The sequence below is a fragment of the Mustela nivalis genome, assembly GCF_964662115.1.
Source record: "Mustela nivalis genome assembly, chromosome: 17".
NCBI classification, from domain to species: domain Eukaryota; kingdom Metazoa; phylum Chordata; class Mammalia; order Carnivora; family Mustelidae; genus Mustela; species Mustela nivalis.
The window spans coordinates 19,984,825-20,004,479 of NC_139036.1; the positions used below are offsets into that span (position 1 = coordinate 19,984,825).

General features: G+C 41.8%; 2 protein-coding genes across 2 annotated transcripts in view; both read left to right on the plus strand.

The window, feature by feature from the left end:
• The window catches only part of SSH2 (slingshot protein phosphatase 2), a 252,619-nt gene that overhangs the window by 225,588 nt on the left and 7,376 nt on the right, over positions 1 to 19,655 (plus strand). The window contains exons 13-15 of the mRNA XM_082708526.1: positions 4,099 to 4,466; positions 7,948 to 8,148; positions 16,066 to 16,900. Coding sequence (XP_082564652.1) covers positions 4,099 to 4,466; positions 7,948 to 8,148; positions 16,066 to 16,900 — 1,404 coding nt within the window. The remainder of the gene's footprint in view (positions 1 to 4,098; positions 4,467 to 7,947; positions 8,149 to 16,065; positions 16,901 to 19,655) is intronic.
• Positions 1 to 19,655, plus strand: part of ALDOC (aldolase, fructose-bisphosphate C) — a 1,020,901-nt gene that overhangs the window by 48,143 nt on the left and 953,103 nt on the right. The window lies entirely within an intron of this gene.

Here is a 19,655-nt window from a genome sequence, read left to right on the forward strand (position 1 = left end):
TTACTTTTTCCTGTCAAATAGGTGTCGGTGAGTAACTTTCAGCCTAAGAGTTGCTTCCATTTGATTCTAATCAGGTGTAATCTAATAAAAAGTTAAGTGGCCATTCTCCCACTGTTCCATCCTCCCCCACACACGTCCCAGAAGAGCACTGTTTCAGAGGAAAGGCTTTCCAAAATAAATGTGCATGCCTTTCCTGCTCTTTAAAACAAATGTAGTTATTGGTTACTTTTGTTTGTTTTTAGAACAATTTAAGGTGCACAGTAAAATTGAGCAGAAGGTACAGAGATTTCCCATATACCTCTGCCCCCACACATGCATAGCCTCCCCTATTATCACTGTCCCTGCCAGAGTGGTGCATTTGTTAGAACTGATGACCCTACACTGATACGCACGTTGTAATCATGCAAAGTCCATATTTACATTACAGTTCACTGTTGGTATTGTACATTCTGTGGCTTTGGACAAATGTGTAGTATCATGCATCCATCATTATGGTATCACACAGAGTATTTTCACGGTCTTAAAAATCCTGTGTTCTGCCTATTTATTCCCACCCCCACCCCTGGCAACCACTGATCTTTTTACTGCCTCCACAGTTTTGCCTTTGGTTCCTATTTCCTTGTAAGAGTACACAGCTCTGCATATGTCAGGTTCACAGCTATTTCCTCAACATTTACTGACCATCTTCTGTGGGCCAGGTCCAGTGCTAGATATTAGGGACCCAAAGAAAAATAAGACTCAGTCTGCATCCTTTTTTAGTAAGGTGCTTGAAATCTAAGTAGGTTATAAATGTAAAATGGACAAGCTTCTGAAATTGAACAAGAATACCTACTTTGTATTAAGAAATGTGCCCCTAAGCAGCATGGTTATTGAGTTTGATTGTAGCTATTGAGAACACCATCGACATTCAGCAAGCAAAAAGCTGCCATTCCTCTTCCCTTTTGACTTCTTAGCTAATGTCTAAATTTTTCATTGAACTTGGCCATGCTAACTCTTAGGTGCCCAGCGATAAGACTTACTGACACCCAGAAGTAGGGATGGCTAGTTCCTGGCCGCCTGTTTTCCCAGCTATAAGCCAGCCTTCTGGTTATCTTTAGCATAATTAGTTGCATACTCGCTACTTTTCCTTCGAAAGAAAGGTATGTCATAATTGCTAAAATGAACCTGGAACAAGACTTAAGCCAGAGATTTATACAAAGAGTTCTTGGGGTGGGGAGAAGTAGGGAGTGAATCTGGTTACTTAATTTAAGATGTGAAAATAAATAGAACTTGGAAACTTTAAATTGATTAGGATTGAGTCTATAGAGTTCTTGAAAATAGAGACTGTATCTTGGTTTTACGTAAAACATATATCTACTTAGCTCAAAGCTTTATACCAAGAGGGTACTCAGTAAATGTGAAGGGACGATAGAAAAATTGACTGTAACTTGCCAGAAACTAGCATGTAGATACAGTGTTTAACATGAAATCTGAGCTTTGATACAGCCAGTTCTTGCCAAATGTATTGAAATTACATTATGCACATATATACTTTGACTTATAACACACACACACCCCGCTGGAGATGATACATGTTCATCTCATTTACTATTTATAATGCTAAATTATAAAACACAGATGTATTTATCTTAAAAGACAGTATAGGTAGATGGTCAGACATCTACTTAGATCTTGTTTCATAAATTCACTGGTTCTTAAAATCTTGTGGATTAAGAATTACGGTTACAAAACATGTATACTCCCCCTTTTGGATTTAGGGGATGACTTGGGGATTTTCAGGTCTAATTTTGGCAATAAGGCCATTTTCACCCCATCTACTAACTTCAGAACCCCAAGTAAAGTGCCACTTCATATAGAGTCAAAGAAGTTTCAAGGCGTGCTAATTTTTTTAAATTTTATTTTATTTTTTCAGTGTTCCAAGATTCATTGTTTATGCACCACACCCAATGCTCCATGCAATCCCTGCCCTCCTTAATGCGCACCACCAGGCTCACCCATCCCCCAACCCCTCTCCCCTCCAAAACCCTCAGTTTGTTTCTCAGAGTCCACAGTCTCTCCTGGTTCGTCTCCCCATCCGATTTCCCCCAACTCACTTCTCCTTCTTCCAATGTCCTCCGTGTCATTCCTTATGTTCCACAAATAAGAGAAACCATATGATAATTGACTCTCTCTGCTTGATTTATTTCACTCAGTATAATCTCCTCCAGTCCCATCCACGTTGATACAAAAGTTGGGTATTCATCCTTTCTGATGGAGGCATAATACTCCATTGTATATATGGGCCATATCTTCTTTATTTATTCAAAGGAGTGCTAATTTCAATTGGTAGTGACTGCCTTATGGTTCTGTAATGAATAGGATTGGGAAGCCTTGTTCTATCATAATTCATTAGTGCAGTATGAGATTAGAGGTGGGAGGTTATTCATTTTTATTTTAATTAAGAGAAGTGTGCTTTCCTTTTGACAGTTTTATTGAGATATAATTCACATATATTTCACCCACTTCAAATGTACACTTTAATGATATTTATTATTTTTAGAGAATTGTGCAATAATTAATTAGAACATTTTTTCAGCCAAAAAGAAAGTTCTATACCCTTTCAGAGTCACCCCCATTTCCCTTCTTCCCCAGCTTCTAGAAACTACTACTCTGTTTCCTGTATCTATAGATTTTCCTATTCCAGACATTTCATTTAAATGGAATTATATAATATGTGCACTTTTAAGAAGAGTTTCTTTTACTTTATATTTTCAAGGTTTATCAATGTTGTAGCATGTGTTATTACTTCATTCCTTTTTTTTTTAATTGTCAAATAATGTTATTTTGTTTGGAAATAACACTTTTTATTTATTCATTCATCAGCTGGTGGACATTTGAGTTGTTTCCACTTTCTAGCTATTATGATTACTGCTGTAACCATTCATGTACAAATTTGGGATTAAATTTATTTTTCATTTCTCTAGGTTTATACCTAGGAGAGGAATATTCTGGGTCATAGAATTACTCCATGTACTGTTTTCCACAATTGCATGTGCTTGCTTTTTAAATTAAAAAGAAAAAAAAAAATCCTATCTAGTAATGGACTTTGATGCAAAGTTAAAACATTAAAATCATGTTTCAGAAAAATTTTGGTCTCTTGACCTTAACCACAAGATGGATCAACTCTGACTCTCCCTTTCTGTAGTCATTTCTCTGACTTCAGAGACTGGGTTTGTAAGATCCCTATGTGTAGTTCCACAAAGGAAGCAGCTTCTGCAGAGCAAAATAAATGAGTCCATGTTGTGTTGTTGGAGTAAACTCCAGTGACATCCAAATCCACACAGCACTGAGAAAAGATAACCATTTGGCAAATTAAGCCTAAGCATTTACTGTAATTGTACAGTGAGAGAGACAGCAGAAGATATTTGTGATACAGAAAGCCTTCTCTATAAGCCTCTGGGTTATGCGAGAACTCTCAGTCACATCTGCTGTGACAGCCAGAACTGCAGCCTAGAGAGTTAAGAGAATTTTAGGTCCAACTTAACTCTGACCCTCCCAGCCCTGGTCTCTTTCGCCTTTCTTATAGTTTACAGAGAGTAACAGAGCAAAATCTAGCATTTAGAAAGAGAGGAGGAAATAATCCCCTTCCCTCTTTTGTTGCTTTTTGTTTCTTTTGAGGTAGACGTTAATAGTCTGATTTAATACAAATGACTTCCAAAGAATAAATTAAGTTTCTGGTAATTTTATTGACTAAAGAGAAATTGTCAGATCCTGGACCTTAGGTTGATTCTTTGAAGTAAAATACAAGGTATAGGGGCGCCTGGGTGGCTCAGTGGGTTAAGCCGCTGCCTTCGGCTCAGGTCATGATCTCAGGGTCCTGGGATCGAGTCCCGCATCGGGCTCTCTGCTCAGCGGAGAGCCTGCTTCCCTCTCTCTCTCCCTGCCTGCCTCTCCATCTACTTGTGATTTCACTCTGTCAAATAAATAAATAAAATCTTTAAAAAAAAAGAATCTCTTTTAAAAAAAAAAATACAAGGTATATTTTCAAAAGACTATCAAAGATGAGACTGTGTAACTGTACATAAACTGAGAATGGAATTTAGATATTGAACTTGGTAGACAGCTTTTCTCCCAGTAATTCGTTTGTGCCCAGTTATGTCCTGGATTCTGTATTATATGGTTTCTGTACCAAATCAGTATATAGCTTCTTTGTTTTTTAGCTTTCTTCAATATTTTAGTATTCAATTTCAACCTAAGAAGTCAACTATAAGTAAGAACAGTGCTGGCATTGGATTTAGCCTGAGTAGTAAAGCACACATTCTCCCTTGGTCCCCTTGCAGGGTGCGGTATATCCTGAATGTCACTCGAGAGATAGATAACTTCTTCCCAGGAGTCTTTGAGTATCATAACATCCGAGTATATGATGAAGAAGCAACAGATCTACTGGCTTACTGGAATGACACTTACAAATTCATCTCTAAAGCAAAGTGAGTAATGGTCCCACATACATGCTCTGACCCATGTACCCCCTGCACCACACATGACTGGGTCCTGCGAGCTATAGACAGCTTACTGTCTGTACTCTGGAGAAGGAATTAAACAAAAAAAGGAGACTGAGGTTTCTTCATCCTGGGGAGAATTTGACCGGTGATTCCATACTCTCTGTAAGTAGATGAATCCCCTGGACGAAGATAATCTCCTGTTGACTATTCGTTCCCACTGATCCCGAGATGAGGTAGGGCAAATGGAAGATGCTGCAAATGCAGTAGGAGTAAGAGAAGGAAGATGTTCTGAAGGAAGGTCTGAGTTGCCAAAAGAGATGTGGGAAAGCTAGAGAACAGAGATGACTCCAGGTGGGTGGGATACTGAGTCCTCCTTTCTGAAAACTAGAAGAAAAACTTAGTCTTGGAACTCCTTTTTCATTCTTCTCCTTTACCCTTATGGGGCACTGAACAGTGAAATTTTCCTCTGGCCGTTCTGTTCATGTCATCTTTAAATTAATTGGTCCTTTTAGTGAAACTAATAGTATTAATGTAATAGTGTTAATTAGTATTAGTATGTCAACGCTGTTTTGTTTTGTTTTTTTAAGTCCCTGGGGATTTCCTTGCCAATCCTATATATTCCTTCAATAGATGGAACCATAAATGAGCATGTTGGCCATGCTGCCCCTTTGATGGGACCACGTTCAAATCATCCCTGATAGATGAGAAGCGCTTCTCATTTTTAAAGTCCTCCTACAGTGGTGATTCCATGTCTTTCTGCAGAACCTCCATAGTCAAGAAGTTCTTCCTCTTAGTTACCTTGAATCCTCCTGCACTAGCTTTGAACCCATACGCTCAGTCCCTAGCTAGCACCTGGAAGAGTGTTTTATAGTCTTGAAGCCTATTACTAAATGGTTCTCAGTAATACCACTCATGGCATGCTTACTATGTGCCAGGTACTTTACACTTTATCCTCTCATGTAATATTTTCCAGAACCCAGAGAGACATATACCATCATCCTTTTGTATAGATGGGGACAGACTATGGAGACGAGGTTCAGAGAAGTTAGGGAACAAGTGGTGAAGATAGGACTTGAACCTAAGATCATGTCTTATTTCCGAGTCCATCCAGTATTTAGGAATAGACTAGTTCCTTAAGGAAGGGAGACTGGAAAAGACTGAGCAAGTGGTGAGGATCACATCCAAAGAGGCTAGAGTTCAGGTGAGGCCCCAGTCCCAGTGAAAGGAAAGGCCAGTTTCAGCCCTGAGGTGAGATATGTGAGGCGTGTGGGGTACATGTGAGTGGGCAGTCGGGCTCCTGCTTGGCCTCATGCAAGTGTAGGTCAGCGTCTGAGAGGGACCACCTCCTTAAATGGCACCCCAGGCACCTCATGTGTTTCCTCCTGATCAGGGCCCTGAATTCCAGACTCGACCTACAGATGGGTGGGTTTAGGATTCCTGAAGGGATACCAGGCTTAATCTAGACAACCTAGCATGGGAAAGGGCCAGAGGGGTTGAGGGTGCGTGGCTGAAACTGAAAACGAAATCGGATTTTCCAAACTGACTTCAGATCCTTCAGTATGTGAGTTAGAAGCCATCCAGTGAAAAAGCCCCATTCAAAATGAAGAAATGCTTTTATGGGGGTGGATTTCATAACTGTATGGTTCTTAAAATTGTCCAACTTTGAGCACCTTCCATGCCTGCAGGTATAGACCTGAAATTTGAAGTCGGAGCTTGATGGGGAAATATAGAGCACATGTCTGAACTTATATCTGAGGCACTCTGCCCTGTAGTCTAAATGAAAACCCTGTGGTGCCATAAACAAAATGAAAATGTCCTAGTCATTTGTAATCAGTAAGCACACAGAGACGCACACCTGCACCAACCTAAAGACTCCAGAATTTCATATCTAAATCATGGGTAGGAAGTTAATCTTACCTTCCTTTGAGACTGTTTTGGTTATTGCAGATCATTCTCTGAATTCCTATCACTTATCTGGCACATAACCTCATTCCTATCATTTTGGCACATAACCTCATGCCTTCCTTGCATTGTACTTAACTCTTTCGTGTGTGTCTGTCTCCAGCAGAAGTGTTATAAGCCTCCGGAAGGAAGCTTGTTTACTGTAATACAGTGAGTGAGTGAATGAGTAGGTTTTCCCTATTAGGCTGATGTACATTTTTTTTTTTAATTTATTAGAATAGCCACATGGGAAGGATTTTTAGCCCAGATATACTAGTGAAAAGAGTAACCGTTCTTTTTTCCAGATTTTGAGATATTTCTGCTTCCAGCCGACGACCTAACAGCAGATCCATAAGTTCATTCATACATTTAGTAAATATTTGAAGGCTTACTTTGTGCCAGACACTGTGTTATTAGCAGAGTTAGCATAGCAGGACTGCGTAATGTTCATATCCAAAGTAATATCTGGCATCTTGAGACCACACGGTTTTGTTTGTTTTTTTACAGTTACTTTATGGTAACTTTGCTTTCTCTTTCTTCTGCCCCATTAAAACAACAACAGGTAGTGATTCATTCCGTCCTCCTCACTGAGAAAGCCATGTGGTGCATCACATGGTCCCATCCAACTCCACAGATTGTCTAGCCAGTCCCCAGACAGAACATGGTGGCGGTGTTGTGAAAAGTGATAGCAAGGGCTACATCTGAGTAAAGAGGAGAGTTCGTTTCATTTGGTTTGTACTCTTCTCCAGGGACAGAACCCTTACTGGAACTTGAACTGGAAGCAACTCAGAACATTTGGATAAAGCAGATGAATCACCATCACACTTGTAACTCAAGGGTGCGCCAGCCTTAAAACATGCCCCTGGAACTGTAAAGGCACTAGCCTCCAGACACGCAAAATGGGGTCCCGTCTCTAACCTGAAAATTCTCCCCTTCACACTCATTGCATTTACCATTTTACATTCTAATTATCTCTTTCTCCCCCTGAACCCTACCATTTAGGGAACATTTACTTTTCTTTGCCTCCCAGTACTTTGCACATTGTCTTACATACAGTGATTATCTGGTAAATGTTTGCTGAAGGAATTTAAAAAGATTAACACCAACACTGAATATTGTTTGAGTACGCCAGGGTTGCCTACCCTCCCTGCACATTTGACGATAGATAATATATAAGTACCCTAAGGTGGGATGGTTTGCAAGAAAATGGAAGGGCGAGAGGAGACCTGGGCACATTTAGAACCTAACTTTTTTTTTTTTTTTTTTTTTTTTTTAAGATTTTATTTATTTATTTTGACAGAGAGAAATCACAAGTAGATGGAGAGGCAGGAGAGAGAGAGAGGGAAGCAGGCTCCCTGCCAAGCAGAGAGCCCGATGCGGGGCTCGATCCCAGGACCCTGAGATCATGACCTGAGCCAAAGGCAGCAGCTTAACCCACTGAGCCACCCAGGCGCCCCTAGAACCTAACTTTTAAAATGTACTCACTCTTGTGCTTTTTCTTCCTTATCTCAATCCCTCAATGTAGGAAACATGGATCTAAATGCCTTGTGCACTGCAAAATGGGGGTGAGTCGCTCAGCCTCCACTGTGATTGCCTATGCAATGAAGGAATATGGCTGGAATCTGGACCGGGCCTATGACTACGTGAAGGAAAGGCGAACAGTGACCAAGCCCAACCCCAGCTTCATGAGACAACTGGAAGAGTACCAGGGGATCTTGCTGGCAAGGTGAGTCCCTTCAGTGACTTTCCCAGATTTTCTCTGCATTATGCTCCCTGGGGCAAGATAAAATGTCCTTCCCTGCAGCTAGCTCTCAGCCTAATTTGGATGTGTGAACATTTGGAAGTTGAAACCTCTGTCAGTCCAGTTTTTTCAAAAATAAGTGCAGGCATTTAAGAATAGTATGGAAGAACAAGCATTTAAACTAAAGACATTAAACTAAAAGGTGGAAATACTGTTTTCTTACTTTAATTCTCAAGTAGGTACTGATTATCAGAAACATTTCCCAACATCTTCTAAGGCCAGACACTGCTGCCTTATCAAAATGGATACTTACTGCTCCCAAAGTAATGCTAAACATAGATGAAGTTCTTAGAAATTTTTTTAATCCCATTCTTCAAAAGAAAAAAAAAGTTTAAGTACTGGGTGCTGTTTTAGTCATTATTTTTTATCAGTTCTTGGTTTCAGTGAGCCTTCTCCAAAATTTTGGTCATGTGAAAAATCAAATCTGGGCTATGAAGGCACTTCCTGAAAATAACTCTCTTCTTCTCCTTTTAAAAATCTTTTAATCTGGATACACACACACACACACACATATATATATATATGCTTTACAGAAATGCAGAGAACACAGAAAAGTCATTTATAAATTCAGTACCCACAGACAGTATTCAACATTATCTTTCATGTTTCTCCAGGTCTGACTCTTACCATATATATTGATGGTTATTTTCTCACAAAAGCTATTGTTCAGCCCACCTCTTCACCTAGTAACTGGTCTTCCTTTTTTTTTTTTTTAACTATAGCAATGTATATTGAACAGTTACACTGCAGTTAGCCCTCACTTAACCATCCTTCCCCCCGCCCCCACCCAGCTTTACTGAGATAGAATTGTCATATAACATTGTGTAAATTGAAGGTGTCCAGTGTGTTGATTTGATGCATTTATCTATTGCAGATGATTATCACCACGGCATTAGCTAATGCCTCCATTCCTTCACACGCTGTTAGTTTTTTCATGGTGAAAATATTCAGGATCTCTCTTAGCAACATTCAAGTACATGATATAATATTATGAACTATAATCTCCATCTTCCATTAGATCCCAGAACTTACTAATCTTATAACTAGAAGTTTATACCCTTTGACCAACATCTCCCCATTTCCCCCATCCTCTAGTAACCACCACTTTATTCTCTATGTCTCTGAGTGTGGCTTTTTTAGATTACACATATAAGTGATACCATTCAGTATTTTTCTTTCTCTGTCTACCCAATACTAGATCTTGAACATCTTTCTGTATCAATAAGAACTACTCATTTCAGCATAATATAATATAATATAATATAACCTTGGTAATTGGTTATAAAATGAGTAATTAATTGTTTATTATTTTACCTTGGTGGTGGTGAAAGCCACTTTCAACTGCTCTCAAGGAAAGAGATTTGCATATTAAACTGGGTTTAAGGGTCAGTTTCCTGAGATACCAGATGCTGAAGTTCTGTGGAGTCTAGATTTTGCTTTGATTTTTTTCATGTGTGCATGTTCTAGGTGGTTTTGTTCAGATGAAGGCACAGCTGCCTAGAAGTGGTTGGGGCTGGTGCCAGAGTTTGACTCCAGTGAGTCTTATGACTTGGTCTTGACTCTTGAATCTGGGCTGTGTTTCCCCTGAACAAAATGTTAAATAGCCTTCCAGCCTATCCAGGCAGAGGCAGAGGGACCACCCTCCCACCCCCAAAGTCTGAGGAAAATGTGGCCACAGCATAGCATTATGGTTTCCACTAAAAAAAAAAAAAAAAAAAAAAAAAAGCCCTCCCGTTTACTCAGTACTTGGCATGATTTCATCTGAGCCATTCTTTCAGGAGGCAGGGAGGATACTCACTCAAGTCTCCCGCACTGAGAAAGAATTTAGAGGTCTTTGGGGCCAGATTTTGATGACATTTTTAGATTAGATCAGAAGGTAGGACACGGCGGTTCTTTTTGGCACAAGAAAGAGGCATGTGAGGGTCGGATGAGACATAAATATTGTATGTTCCCAGGCACACACATGACGGATGTTAGGCAGTATCCTCACGTGACCCATTGAGAGCAAGGATACTATGTGTCCTGCCAATTTCAGTATTTATTCTGGAATCTCAGGCTACTGCAAGCTGTTGGTTTGGGTTTTTTTAGAGTATGTGGTTTTTCTTAGATGTTAAAGGAACTTCAGAAAAATCGTAGATGAGAATAAGAAGGGCAGCATAACCCACAAATCACGCTGCCTCTTCCTTTCCCTTTTGGTTCTATCCTGCCTTCCTGGGCTTGATTCATGGAGGGAGGAGCAAGCCCTGGGGAATGAGAAAAACCACAGAATTGGAGTCAATAGATCTGGTTTCCATCTCTGGTTCATCCTCTTGCTGCAACTTTGAGGAGTTACTTCACAGTTCTGATCCTTACCTGACCCCATTTGTAATTTGAAAATCAAGAGCCCTAGGTCACACTGAAACTGGTAATATACTGTATGTTAACTAAATTGAATTTAAATTTTAAAAAGATTTTTAAAGAACCCTATGTCACAGGGTTATTTTAAATAAAAATGTGTATAAATAAATGTATACTACAAGGGCACCTGGCTGGCTCAGTCAGAGGAACCTGCATATACCTCTTGATCCTCAGGATTATAAAAAAACAGTGAACACTGTATACTGGTAAGGGTTATTCTGATGTGGTTCTCATCATCTTCTTTCTCCAGGGCCACCCAGAAACACACACATGCATGTGCCACCTATTCCCTCCTCCTTCCTCCAACCACTGCCTTCCACCACCCTCGGGCACACTAACTCCATTAGAAACTAGAATAGGAAGTGGTCCTGGAATTTCCTGTACTGTGTTTTTCCTGGATGTTAAGAACTAGAATCTAGTGCTAGGGATATTGCTTAGGCTGCTTTCAAGTGCAAGTAATAGAATACCTCCATTGATCGGGATCTCAGCAAGAAACAGCATACTTGGATTAGGATGATTTGAGGAGGGCTTTACAAAGATGTGGGATTGTAGTAGAATCAAGGAACTTGTATCAGCAAGAGCTGTTCGCTAATAGCTGCAAGGTCCAGAGGGAGCCAGCTCCTAGAGCCTAGAAGGAGATTCCAGGAGAAAGAGCCCACTTCAGAGAGGAGAAATAACCTTCAGTCAAGGAATGCAGTCAGCCTGAAGTGACCCTGTGGGGAGAAAGCTAGGGGAAGAAGTGGCCTGCCTTTACACTCCTCCCTCCAGACTGTCTCCTCCCGGGGCTCCCATGAAACAGTGAATACCCAAATCAAATCAAGTCTCTGCCAGTTAGGAGAAAGAGTGGGAGTGCCTGCTGTGTATACAATCATTAGGGTCTGCAGTCTCCGATGTTTTCGTTTTAAGAAACAGACTTATAGGCTATTGCCAAACTAGCTGCCAAGTGGACTGGGCCCAGCAGATTCTTGCCCAGCCCTAGAGCACTACTCCAGGGTCTGCCTGCTCAGAAAAGCAAAAACAGAGAAGCCCCAGACTTCTGGAACTGTCGGAAGCTCTACAGCTTAGGTAACCAGGAGAAGAAAGTCCTTAGAAAAATCCCACTCATTCTGTTTGCAAAGAAATCCATTTCCTGTGGAGGTACTTCGGTCTTGTATGCCAGGAACCATGTGCTGGTTCTCCCAAAAAGATAGAGCCTAATCCTAGCACTCTTTAGCCCCCATGGTTGTCTAGTGGCACTGGGTACTTAACTTGAGGTGGCAGCCCTCTGAGGGTATTAGCTTGGGGCTTTGACGTCTTGGTAGAATAGGAGTCTACCAAAGTGATACCAGGCCTCTGTAAGTGATTTATGAATTGGTTACAGTCTCTTTTTTTTTTTTTTTTAAGATTTATTTATTTATTTGACAGACAGATCACAAGTAGGCAGAGAGGCAAGCAGAGAGAGAGTAGGGGAAGCAGGCTCCCTGCTGAGCAGAGAGCCCAATGTGGGGCTCGATCCCAGGACCCTGAGATCATGACCCGAGCCAAAAGCAGAGGCTTTAACCCCCTGAGCCACCCAGGCGCCCCTGGTTACAGCCACTTAATCAGAATGCAAGGCTGTGGGCCAAATAGTGACCACCTGTCTGAAATGCAAGGGCCTTTTTCATAGTTCAGTATGTCTTTAAGAGCCCAGGGAAGGCTAATATTTAATATAACCCTTAGGGCCTAAAAGGAGGGTACCATAAACCCACTGATACTATTCATATCTAATTTTATTTTTTATGTTTTTATAGCTGGGGGTGGGAGTGAGATAGGAAGAGGGGGTGTGTGTTTGTGTGTGTGTGTGTGTGTGTGTGTGTGTGTGTGTGTGTGTGTTGAAACCCTCCATTAAACTCCCAACAGCCATGTTTGTTATTCTGTTCTCTGATCATGCAGGTATCTGGCAGATTTTTGTTCCATTAGACAAGTTCAGATTTCAGGCGTTGGCAAGCTGGACCATGTGTCTGTGATACTAGGTTCCAATGTACAAGGGGCAGAGAAGAAACACTGGGTGGTATCAGTTTTGATTCTTTGCACACCCCTGTCCCTAGGGCCAGAGGAGTCAGAGGTGTCTGTTACACTCCCCTGCTTTGCTGGTGGAGACATCCAAGTCTGGTTCACTGGTATACAGTGGTCAACCAGCAGGAGGGAACCTGATAATGAATCCGCATCGTAATTGAGATTAATGGCTCTTCATTGAAATAATTTTAAAGCCCATAGGGACCATGGACAACATGTGATATTTTGGATATTTTGATATTTTGGAAGGTTCTTGGGATGCTCAGTTGTTGCTTTTTCTTTCTTCTCCTTTCTTCCAGCTGTCTAATGTCCTAAGACATAGTAGTGTAAGCAGTCTGATTTTACTATATAACTGATACTCCATTTTTAGCAGTACTTTCCTCTATGTAACTTTCTCAGACAAAGGTGGTGCCTTACCAAGCATGTAACAAGGAGAAAGAAAGCAAATTGGAGGCAGGATGGGATATCATGTGTCATTTAGATTTCCTTCTTGTTCATTTATGAAGTAAAAGGCCAATATCAGGTCTGAGTTCGCTCAAGGGAGGAAAGAACCTGAGACGACTTTGGATCACCCAGGCCACAAACCAACTCTGAAATTCTTTTTGGCAACTTGTTTACTTGATGCCTACCTGAAATAGGGGGAGGGAGTCAGTTGACTTTAAACATTAACAGTTTATTTATTTTTTTTTTTTAAAGATTTTTTTTTTTTTTAAAGATTTTATTTATTTATTTGACAGAGAGAGATCCCAGGAGACAGAGAGGCAGGCAGAGAGAGAGAGGGTGGAAGCAGGCTCCCCGCTGAGCAGAGAGCCCGATGCGGGACTCGATCCCAGGACCCTGAGATCATGACCCGAGCCGAAGGCAGCGGCCCAACCCACTGAGCCACCCAGGCGCCCTAAACATTAACAGTTTAAAATAATAAATATGATCCAGTGTCTTACATCCATCCCTGACAGAGCATCAGGCTAAACTGACGTGGGGAAAAGCCGCCCTGGAAAACAGTTTGGTGTTAGTGGGTAAAATTGATGATGTACATGTACCCTGTGACCCACCTTTTCCACTCCTGTATATAACATCTTTTAGAGACCAGAGTATCCACCAAGTGCAAGAATGTCCTTGGCAGTGCTGTTCATCATAGCCAGGCCTGTTCATCAACAGGATGGGTAAATAAACTGTGGTATATTCATCACACTCTGAATTACAGCTGCACATATTGATGAATCTTTAAAACAGTGTAGGCAAAAGGCAGTTGTAGACAAATATATACATAGAGTATGATTTTATTTATATAAGTTCACAACATGCAAAACCAAACAGTATATTAAGAACAAAATGGTGATGACGTTATGAAGAAAGAAGATGATAAGCACAAAATTTAGGACAGAGTTTACTAAAACCTCTGATTTAGGAGGAGGGAGAGGGAGAGCAGGAAGGGGCACCTGGAGAAGCAGTGCGTCCGAGGTCCAAGGCCACAGTAATGAGTGTCTTGATTCTATGGACGAGCTAGCTGCCTACCCCTCTCCCTTGTGCCACTCTGGCTGCAAAAACGAAAGAGGCAACAGAATCAGACCTGTCTTTATTTTTTTTATTTTTTTTTTTTAAGATTTTTTATTTATTTATTTGACAGAGAGAAATCACAAGTAGATGAAGAGGCAGGCAGAGAGAGAGAGAGAGGGAAGCAGGCTCCCTGCTGAGCAGAGAGCCTGATGCGGGACTCGATCTCAGGACCCCGAGATCACCCCCCCAGACCTGTCTTTAGATTGGGATTTTTCTTTCTCTCTACAAGTAGGTGTCAGTTTAATTCCGAGCCCTGACCTAATATTTTCTGATGATTATCTCCCCCAGGAAGAGAAGGAAATCCCTGCTGGGCAAAGGAGCTGTAATGGCAGCCACTTCCTCTGAAACATACACTGTTGTTACCTGTTAGCATAATTTCGTTTTCATTCCCTCCTAATGGATTAGTGATTTGCAGGCAGTTTTTAAAAAATGATATTTTGGAAGGTTCTTGGGATCATGAAAAGTCCCATTTGCCTCTTGACTGGTAAGAAAAGCTGTTCTTTTACATTTTTAGAAGGGTGAGAACAGCTACTCCCTGAGATGTCTTCCCAGTCGTTTGCATCACAGGAATTGTCTTGCCTTGGGGGCTGAGAGGAGTTGGTGCAGGTCTGAACATCCTCATAATAGGTGAGGGTTAGAAACTGGAGAACACAGCCACATGTAGGTCAGGAAACAAGAGTATCTAGTTATAAAAGAAACTTTAAAGGGAAGCACGTGGCCTGGGGTTGATCACTGGGTATGGTTCAGGCCCCACCTATGCAACCATTCAGTTTGCCCCTCCCCACAGTCACTCACTCGTTTGGGATGTGTGATATGTTGTCTCCTCCTAGGGGTGGCTGGAGTTCATGCAGCTTGGAAAGGGTGAAAACTCTACCTTCCTCCCAGCTATTGATTATAGCTTGTCTTCATAAACAGAATGACCTGTTCCCTACCCGGAAAAGTGCCCTTCTGCCGAGCAGGCCTGAGTCAGAGAGAGCCCCACCCAAACAGTAGACAGACAAGGGGGAGCTGAGAGCAGGTGCAGAGTTTGAGAACAAACAGGGGTTCACATTAGTGCAGGCACATGACTCGGCAGAGATTCACAGGCAGGCGTGGCCCTGAGCCTGCGGTAAATTGTTTTGGGCCATTTTCCATTACACTCTGCAGTTAGGTGATTCTTCATCAGCTTGTGAGTCGTGGAAACCACACCCCTAAGTGCCACATCTAGGGACCTGTTTCCTGGGTACCTGATCTGACCAGCCACAGGGCCACATTTTTCTTTTTTGGCTAGGGCTTTGGGAAATGTACTCCCTTGTTACATGGTTTGAAATGAAATCTCATCCCATCAGAACTTTTCTCCATGGGCGCCTGGGTGGCTCAGTGGGTTAAATATCTGCCTTCAGCTCAGATCATGATCTCAGGGTCCTAGGATTAAGGCCTGCATTGGGCTCCCTGCTCAGTGGGGAGCCTGCTTCTTCCTCTCTCCCTTGCTTGTGCTCTATTTCTCACTATCTCTGTCTCTCAAATAAATGAATGAAATCTTTAAAAAAATAATAATAATAAAGAAAGAATCTCTACAATTCACATTCCTACCAGCTATGTATGAGAAAACTTGTTAGACCATGCCATCATCAATACCAGCTGCTAGCAACCATTTTAAAGCTCTCATCAGTCTGATAGGTAGAAAAAATCAGATCTCATATTTGTTTTTATTGTTGTTTGCTTTGTTTTTGCTTTTTGCTCTTAGTTAAATTGAGCATCTTTACAAATGTTTATTGCCTACTTCTTGCATTGGGTATTACCAAGCATTAGGCAGGGTGTTGACTGATTTCACAAACCCCACAATAAGGCATTTCCTGTGTGTGTCCTCCACAGCAAACAGCGACATAACAAGCTCTGGAGATCTCATTCAGATAGCGACCTCTCAGACCACCATGAACCCATCTGCAAACCAGGGCTAGAACTCAACAAGAAGGAGATCACCACCTCAGCAGACCAGATTGCCGAGGTGAAGACCATAGAGAATCACCCACCCATACCTCCCGTCTTTGTGGAACATGTCGTCCCACAAGATGAAAATCAGAAGGGCCTATGTACCAAAGAAAGAATGATCTGCTTGGAGTTTACTTCTAGGGAATTTCATGCTGGACAGATTGAAGATGAATTAAACCTAAATGACATCAATGGATGCTCAACAGGGTGTTGTCTCAATGAATCAAAATTCCCTCTTGACAACTGCCATGCATCCAAAGCCTTAATCCAACCTGGACAGGCCCCAGAAATTGCCAACAAGTTCTCAGACTTAACGGTAGAAGATCTGGAGACAGATGCCCTGAAAGCAGATGTGAACGTGCACTTACTGCCTCTGGAAGAATTAACATCTCGCCTAAAGGACATTCCCATGTCCCCTGATCCTGAATCACCGAGCCCCCAACCCAGTTGCCAGGCTGAAGTCTCAGATTTCAGTACGGATCGCATTGATTTTTTTAGCGCCCTGGAAAAGTTTGTAGAGCTTTCCCAAGAAACCCGGTCCCGATCTTTTTCCCACTCAAGGATGGAAGAACTGGGTGGAGGAAGGAGTGAGAGCTGTCGACTGTCAGTGATGGAAGTAGCCCCTTCCGAAGGGACAGCTGATGACCAGAGAAGCAGCTCTTTGAGTAATACCCCCCATGCATCTGAAGAATCTTCAATAGATGAAGAACAGTCAAAGGTAAAAGCTCTTTATAGTGGTCCTCTAGCTAATGAAGTTCATTTGGAAGACAAAGTATTTGGGATTCTGCTGTGTTCATTTTATTTTCGACTTGCTAAAGATTTAGGAAGGCAGTATGGGAGAGACTGTGGCTAAGACTTTCCTTGAAAACTTAAGGTTTAAAAATTTTTAAATCCATTGCATTTTGAAGAATTTATCTTTCTATTTGGTGTCTTTGGAAGCACTTCTGAGAGGGGATTTGGGGGAGGTGGGGCAGATTAGCCAAAACAAATGTCCTGCCTGAACAAGGAGAGGTCCCCTCCCTGGACCTCTGTGATTCAAATCCGCTCTTACCAATAATGAAGTGCCTGGGAGTGACACACTGCCTGAGTAAGACCTGTATCTCTCTGAGGAGATGGGATTTGTTTGGGAAATTCTGTCTCAGAAAATTCAAAGACTAGACATGTGTAAATGGTTGTCAGGGTAGCAACCCATGCTGAGTTCTTGCTATTAATAATGTTTCTGGATTGGTCCTCATCTCAGACCCCATGGTATCCAAGACTTAAGGGATAGTTTTGGGAAATGATTGAGGGCAGACAGACTGAAGATTCTTCTCTGTGGCATATGAGCTCTTAGGAGCCATTTCAGACCAGGGAAAGAACTGTGTATCATCAATTCTAAGACTCACTCTTATTCTCATTTTGATATTTCTGAAATCAGGATGCATCTTAAAAACAATGGTATCTTAGATCAGTATAATATAGTAGTTTGGGAAGTAAATGGTGACAGATTTACTTAATGATTTCAGTGTAGGTGACTACATTTTTGCATTTCCTGTTACTTGTCTGGTTATATTTACCACCTTGTCCATGACTTATCTTTTCTAACTACCCTAGGGCAGTCATTGCCTCTGCCTCCATCTTTTCTCCCCAAAGGTTATGTCTTTGCTTCATTTTAACTGGGAAATCAGAATGCTTGGACCAGTGGGTATAGCAGCTCTGACAGAAATAGCTTTTCTGCAAAGTCCCTCGTCATATGAGCACTCTCTCCACAGCCTATGCACACATAGGCTGGGCGGGCTGGGCTTCTCTCCCAGTCTTGGCTAGTTTACTTCTGCCTGATGTCCCAGCAGATTTCTCTTAAAGGTGTAACTGACCTTGTTGGTTTGTATTAGCTCTGACTTTCTTTTGAAGGAGAAAGATCAGAACAATTCCTAGGGAAATGTTACACTTTGAAGGCTTATAAAAATGTTAAAATAGGGGCATCTGCGGGGCTCAGTCAGTTAAGTGTCTGCCTTAGGCTCAGGTTATGATCTCAGGGTCCTGGGAATCCCAGCTCAGCAGGGAGTCTGCTTCTCTCTCTCGACCCCTGTCCCTCCCCTCTGCTTGTACTCTCTGTCTCTCTAAATAAACAAATAAAATCTAAATAAGTAAATAAATGAATAAAATATTAAAGTAGATTGATGGTTGTCAAATGCCACTTTAAGAGATATCCAAAAGCCGGAGTGCCTGGGTGGCTCGGCTCAGTGGGTTAAAGCCTCTGCCTTCGGCAGGTCATGATCTCAGGGTCCTGGGATCAAGCCCCACATGGGGCTCTCTGCTCAGCAGGGACCCTGCTTTCTCCCCTCTCTCTCTCTGCCTGCTTGTGATGTCTGTCTGTCAAATAAATAAATAAAATCTTTAAAAAAAAAAAAGAGAGAGAGAGAGATCCAAAAGCTATTTTCAGATTTTGAAATTCTTATCTTTTTTTTTTTTTTAACAATAGGACTTTGTTTTATATTGGCTAATTTTCTTTTGCCTCGTCCTAAACACATCTAGGAATTTGTAACTGGTAGAACAGTAATACGTCAGAGAGTCACAGTTTCTAAGTTTGCTTAGGCATGTGGCTCCATAAGCCAAGTAAACCTTTTTCAGAAGGAGCCATATGAAATTTGGAAATCGTGTGATCAGGTACAGAGTGCCCTCACATGCTGGAATGCTACTGCCAAGAGATGCCAAGAGTGGGAGGGTAAGGATGAAAGCTGGCAGGACAGAGGAGAGAAGAGAGCAGTGAGTCTCCAAATCCGACATCAGATGATAACCTCATTCATCTTGCCCTAACACTGGGCATATTTAAGGTGGTCACTAAGTCCTTGAATGGCACTCTTCCCCTTGAACTAGGTTAGAATCAAACTTGGAGTTGATAGGCCAGAGAAAAAAATCTCATCTACCCCAGTATAGCCCAAATCCTGAAGGCTAATGGTCTTAGGAAAGTAAGGATTGGGGCACCTGGGTGGCTCATTTGGTTGGGTGTCTGTCTTCTGCTCAGGTCCTGAGATCAAGCCCTGCATCCCACTCCTTGCTCAGTGGGAAGTTTGCTTCTCCCTCTGCCCCTCTTCGTCCCTATTTTCCTGTGTGCACACTCTCTCTCTCTAACAAATAAAATCTTTAAAATTTTTTTTAAAGATTTTATTTATTTGTCAGAGAGAGAGAGGGAGAGAGAGCAAGCACAGGCAGGCAGAGGCAGAGGGAGAAGCACTCTCCCCGCAGAGCAAGGAGCCCGATGTGGGACTCGATCCCAGGATGCTGGGATCATGACCTGAGCCAAAGGCAGCTGCTTAACCAACTGAGCCACCCAGGCGTCCCTAAAATCTTAAATTTAAAAAAAAAAAAGAGAGAGAGAGAGAGAATTATAGGAACCTCCAAGACTATCCACTATGCATTTTTGGAGCAAGATACTGGGTTGGAATTCTGTTTTGAGTAAAGAGAACAAAAGTTTAGTAGACAATGATACAAGC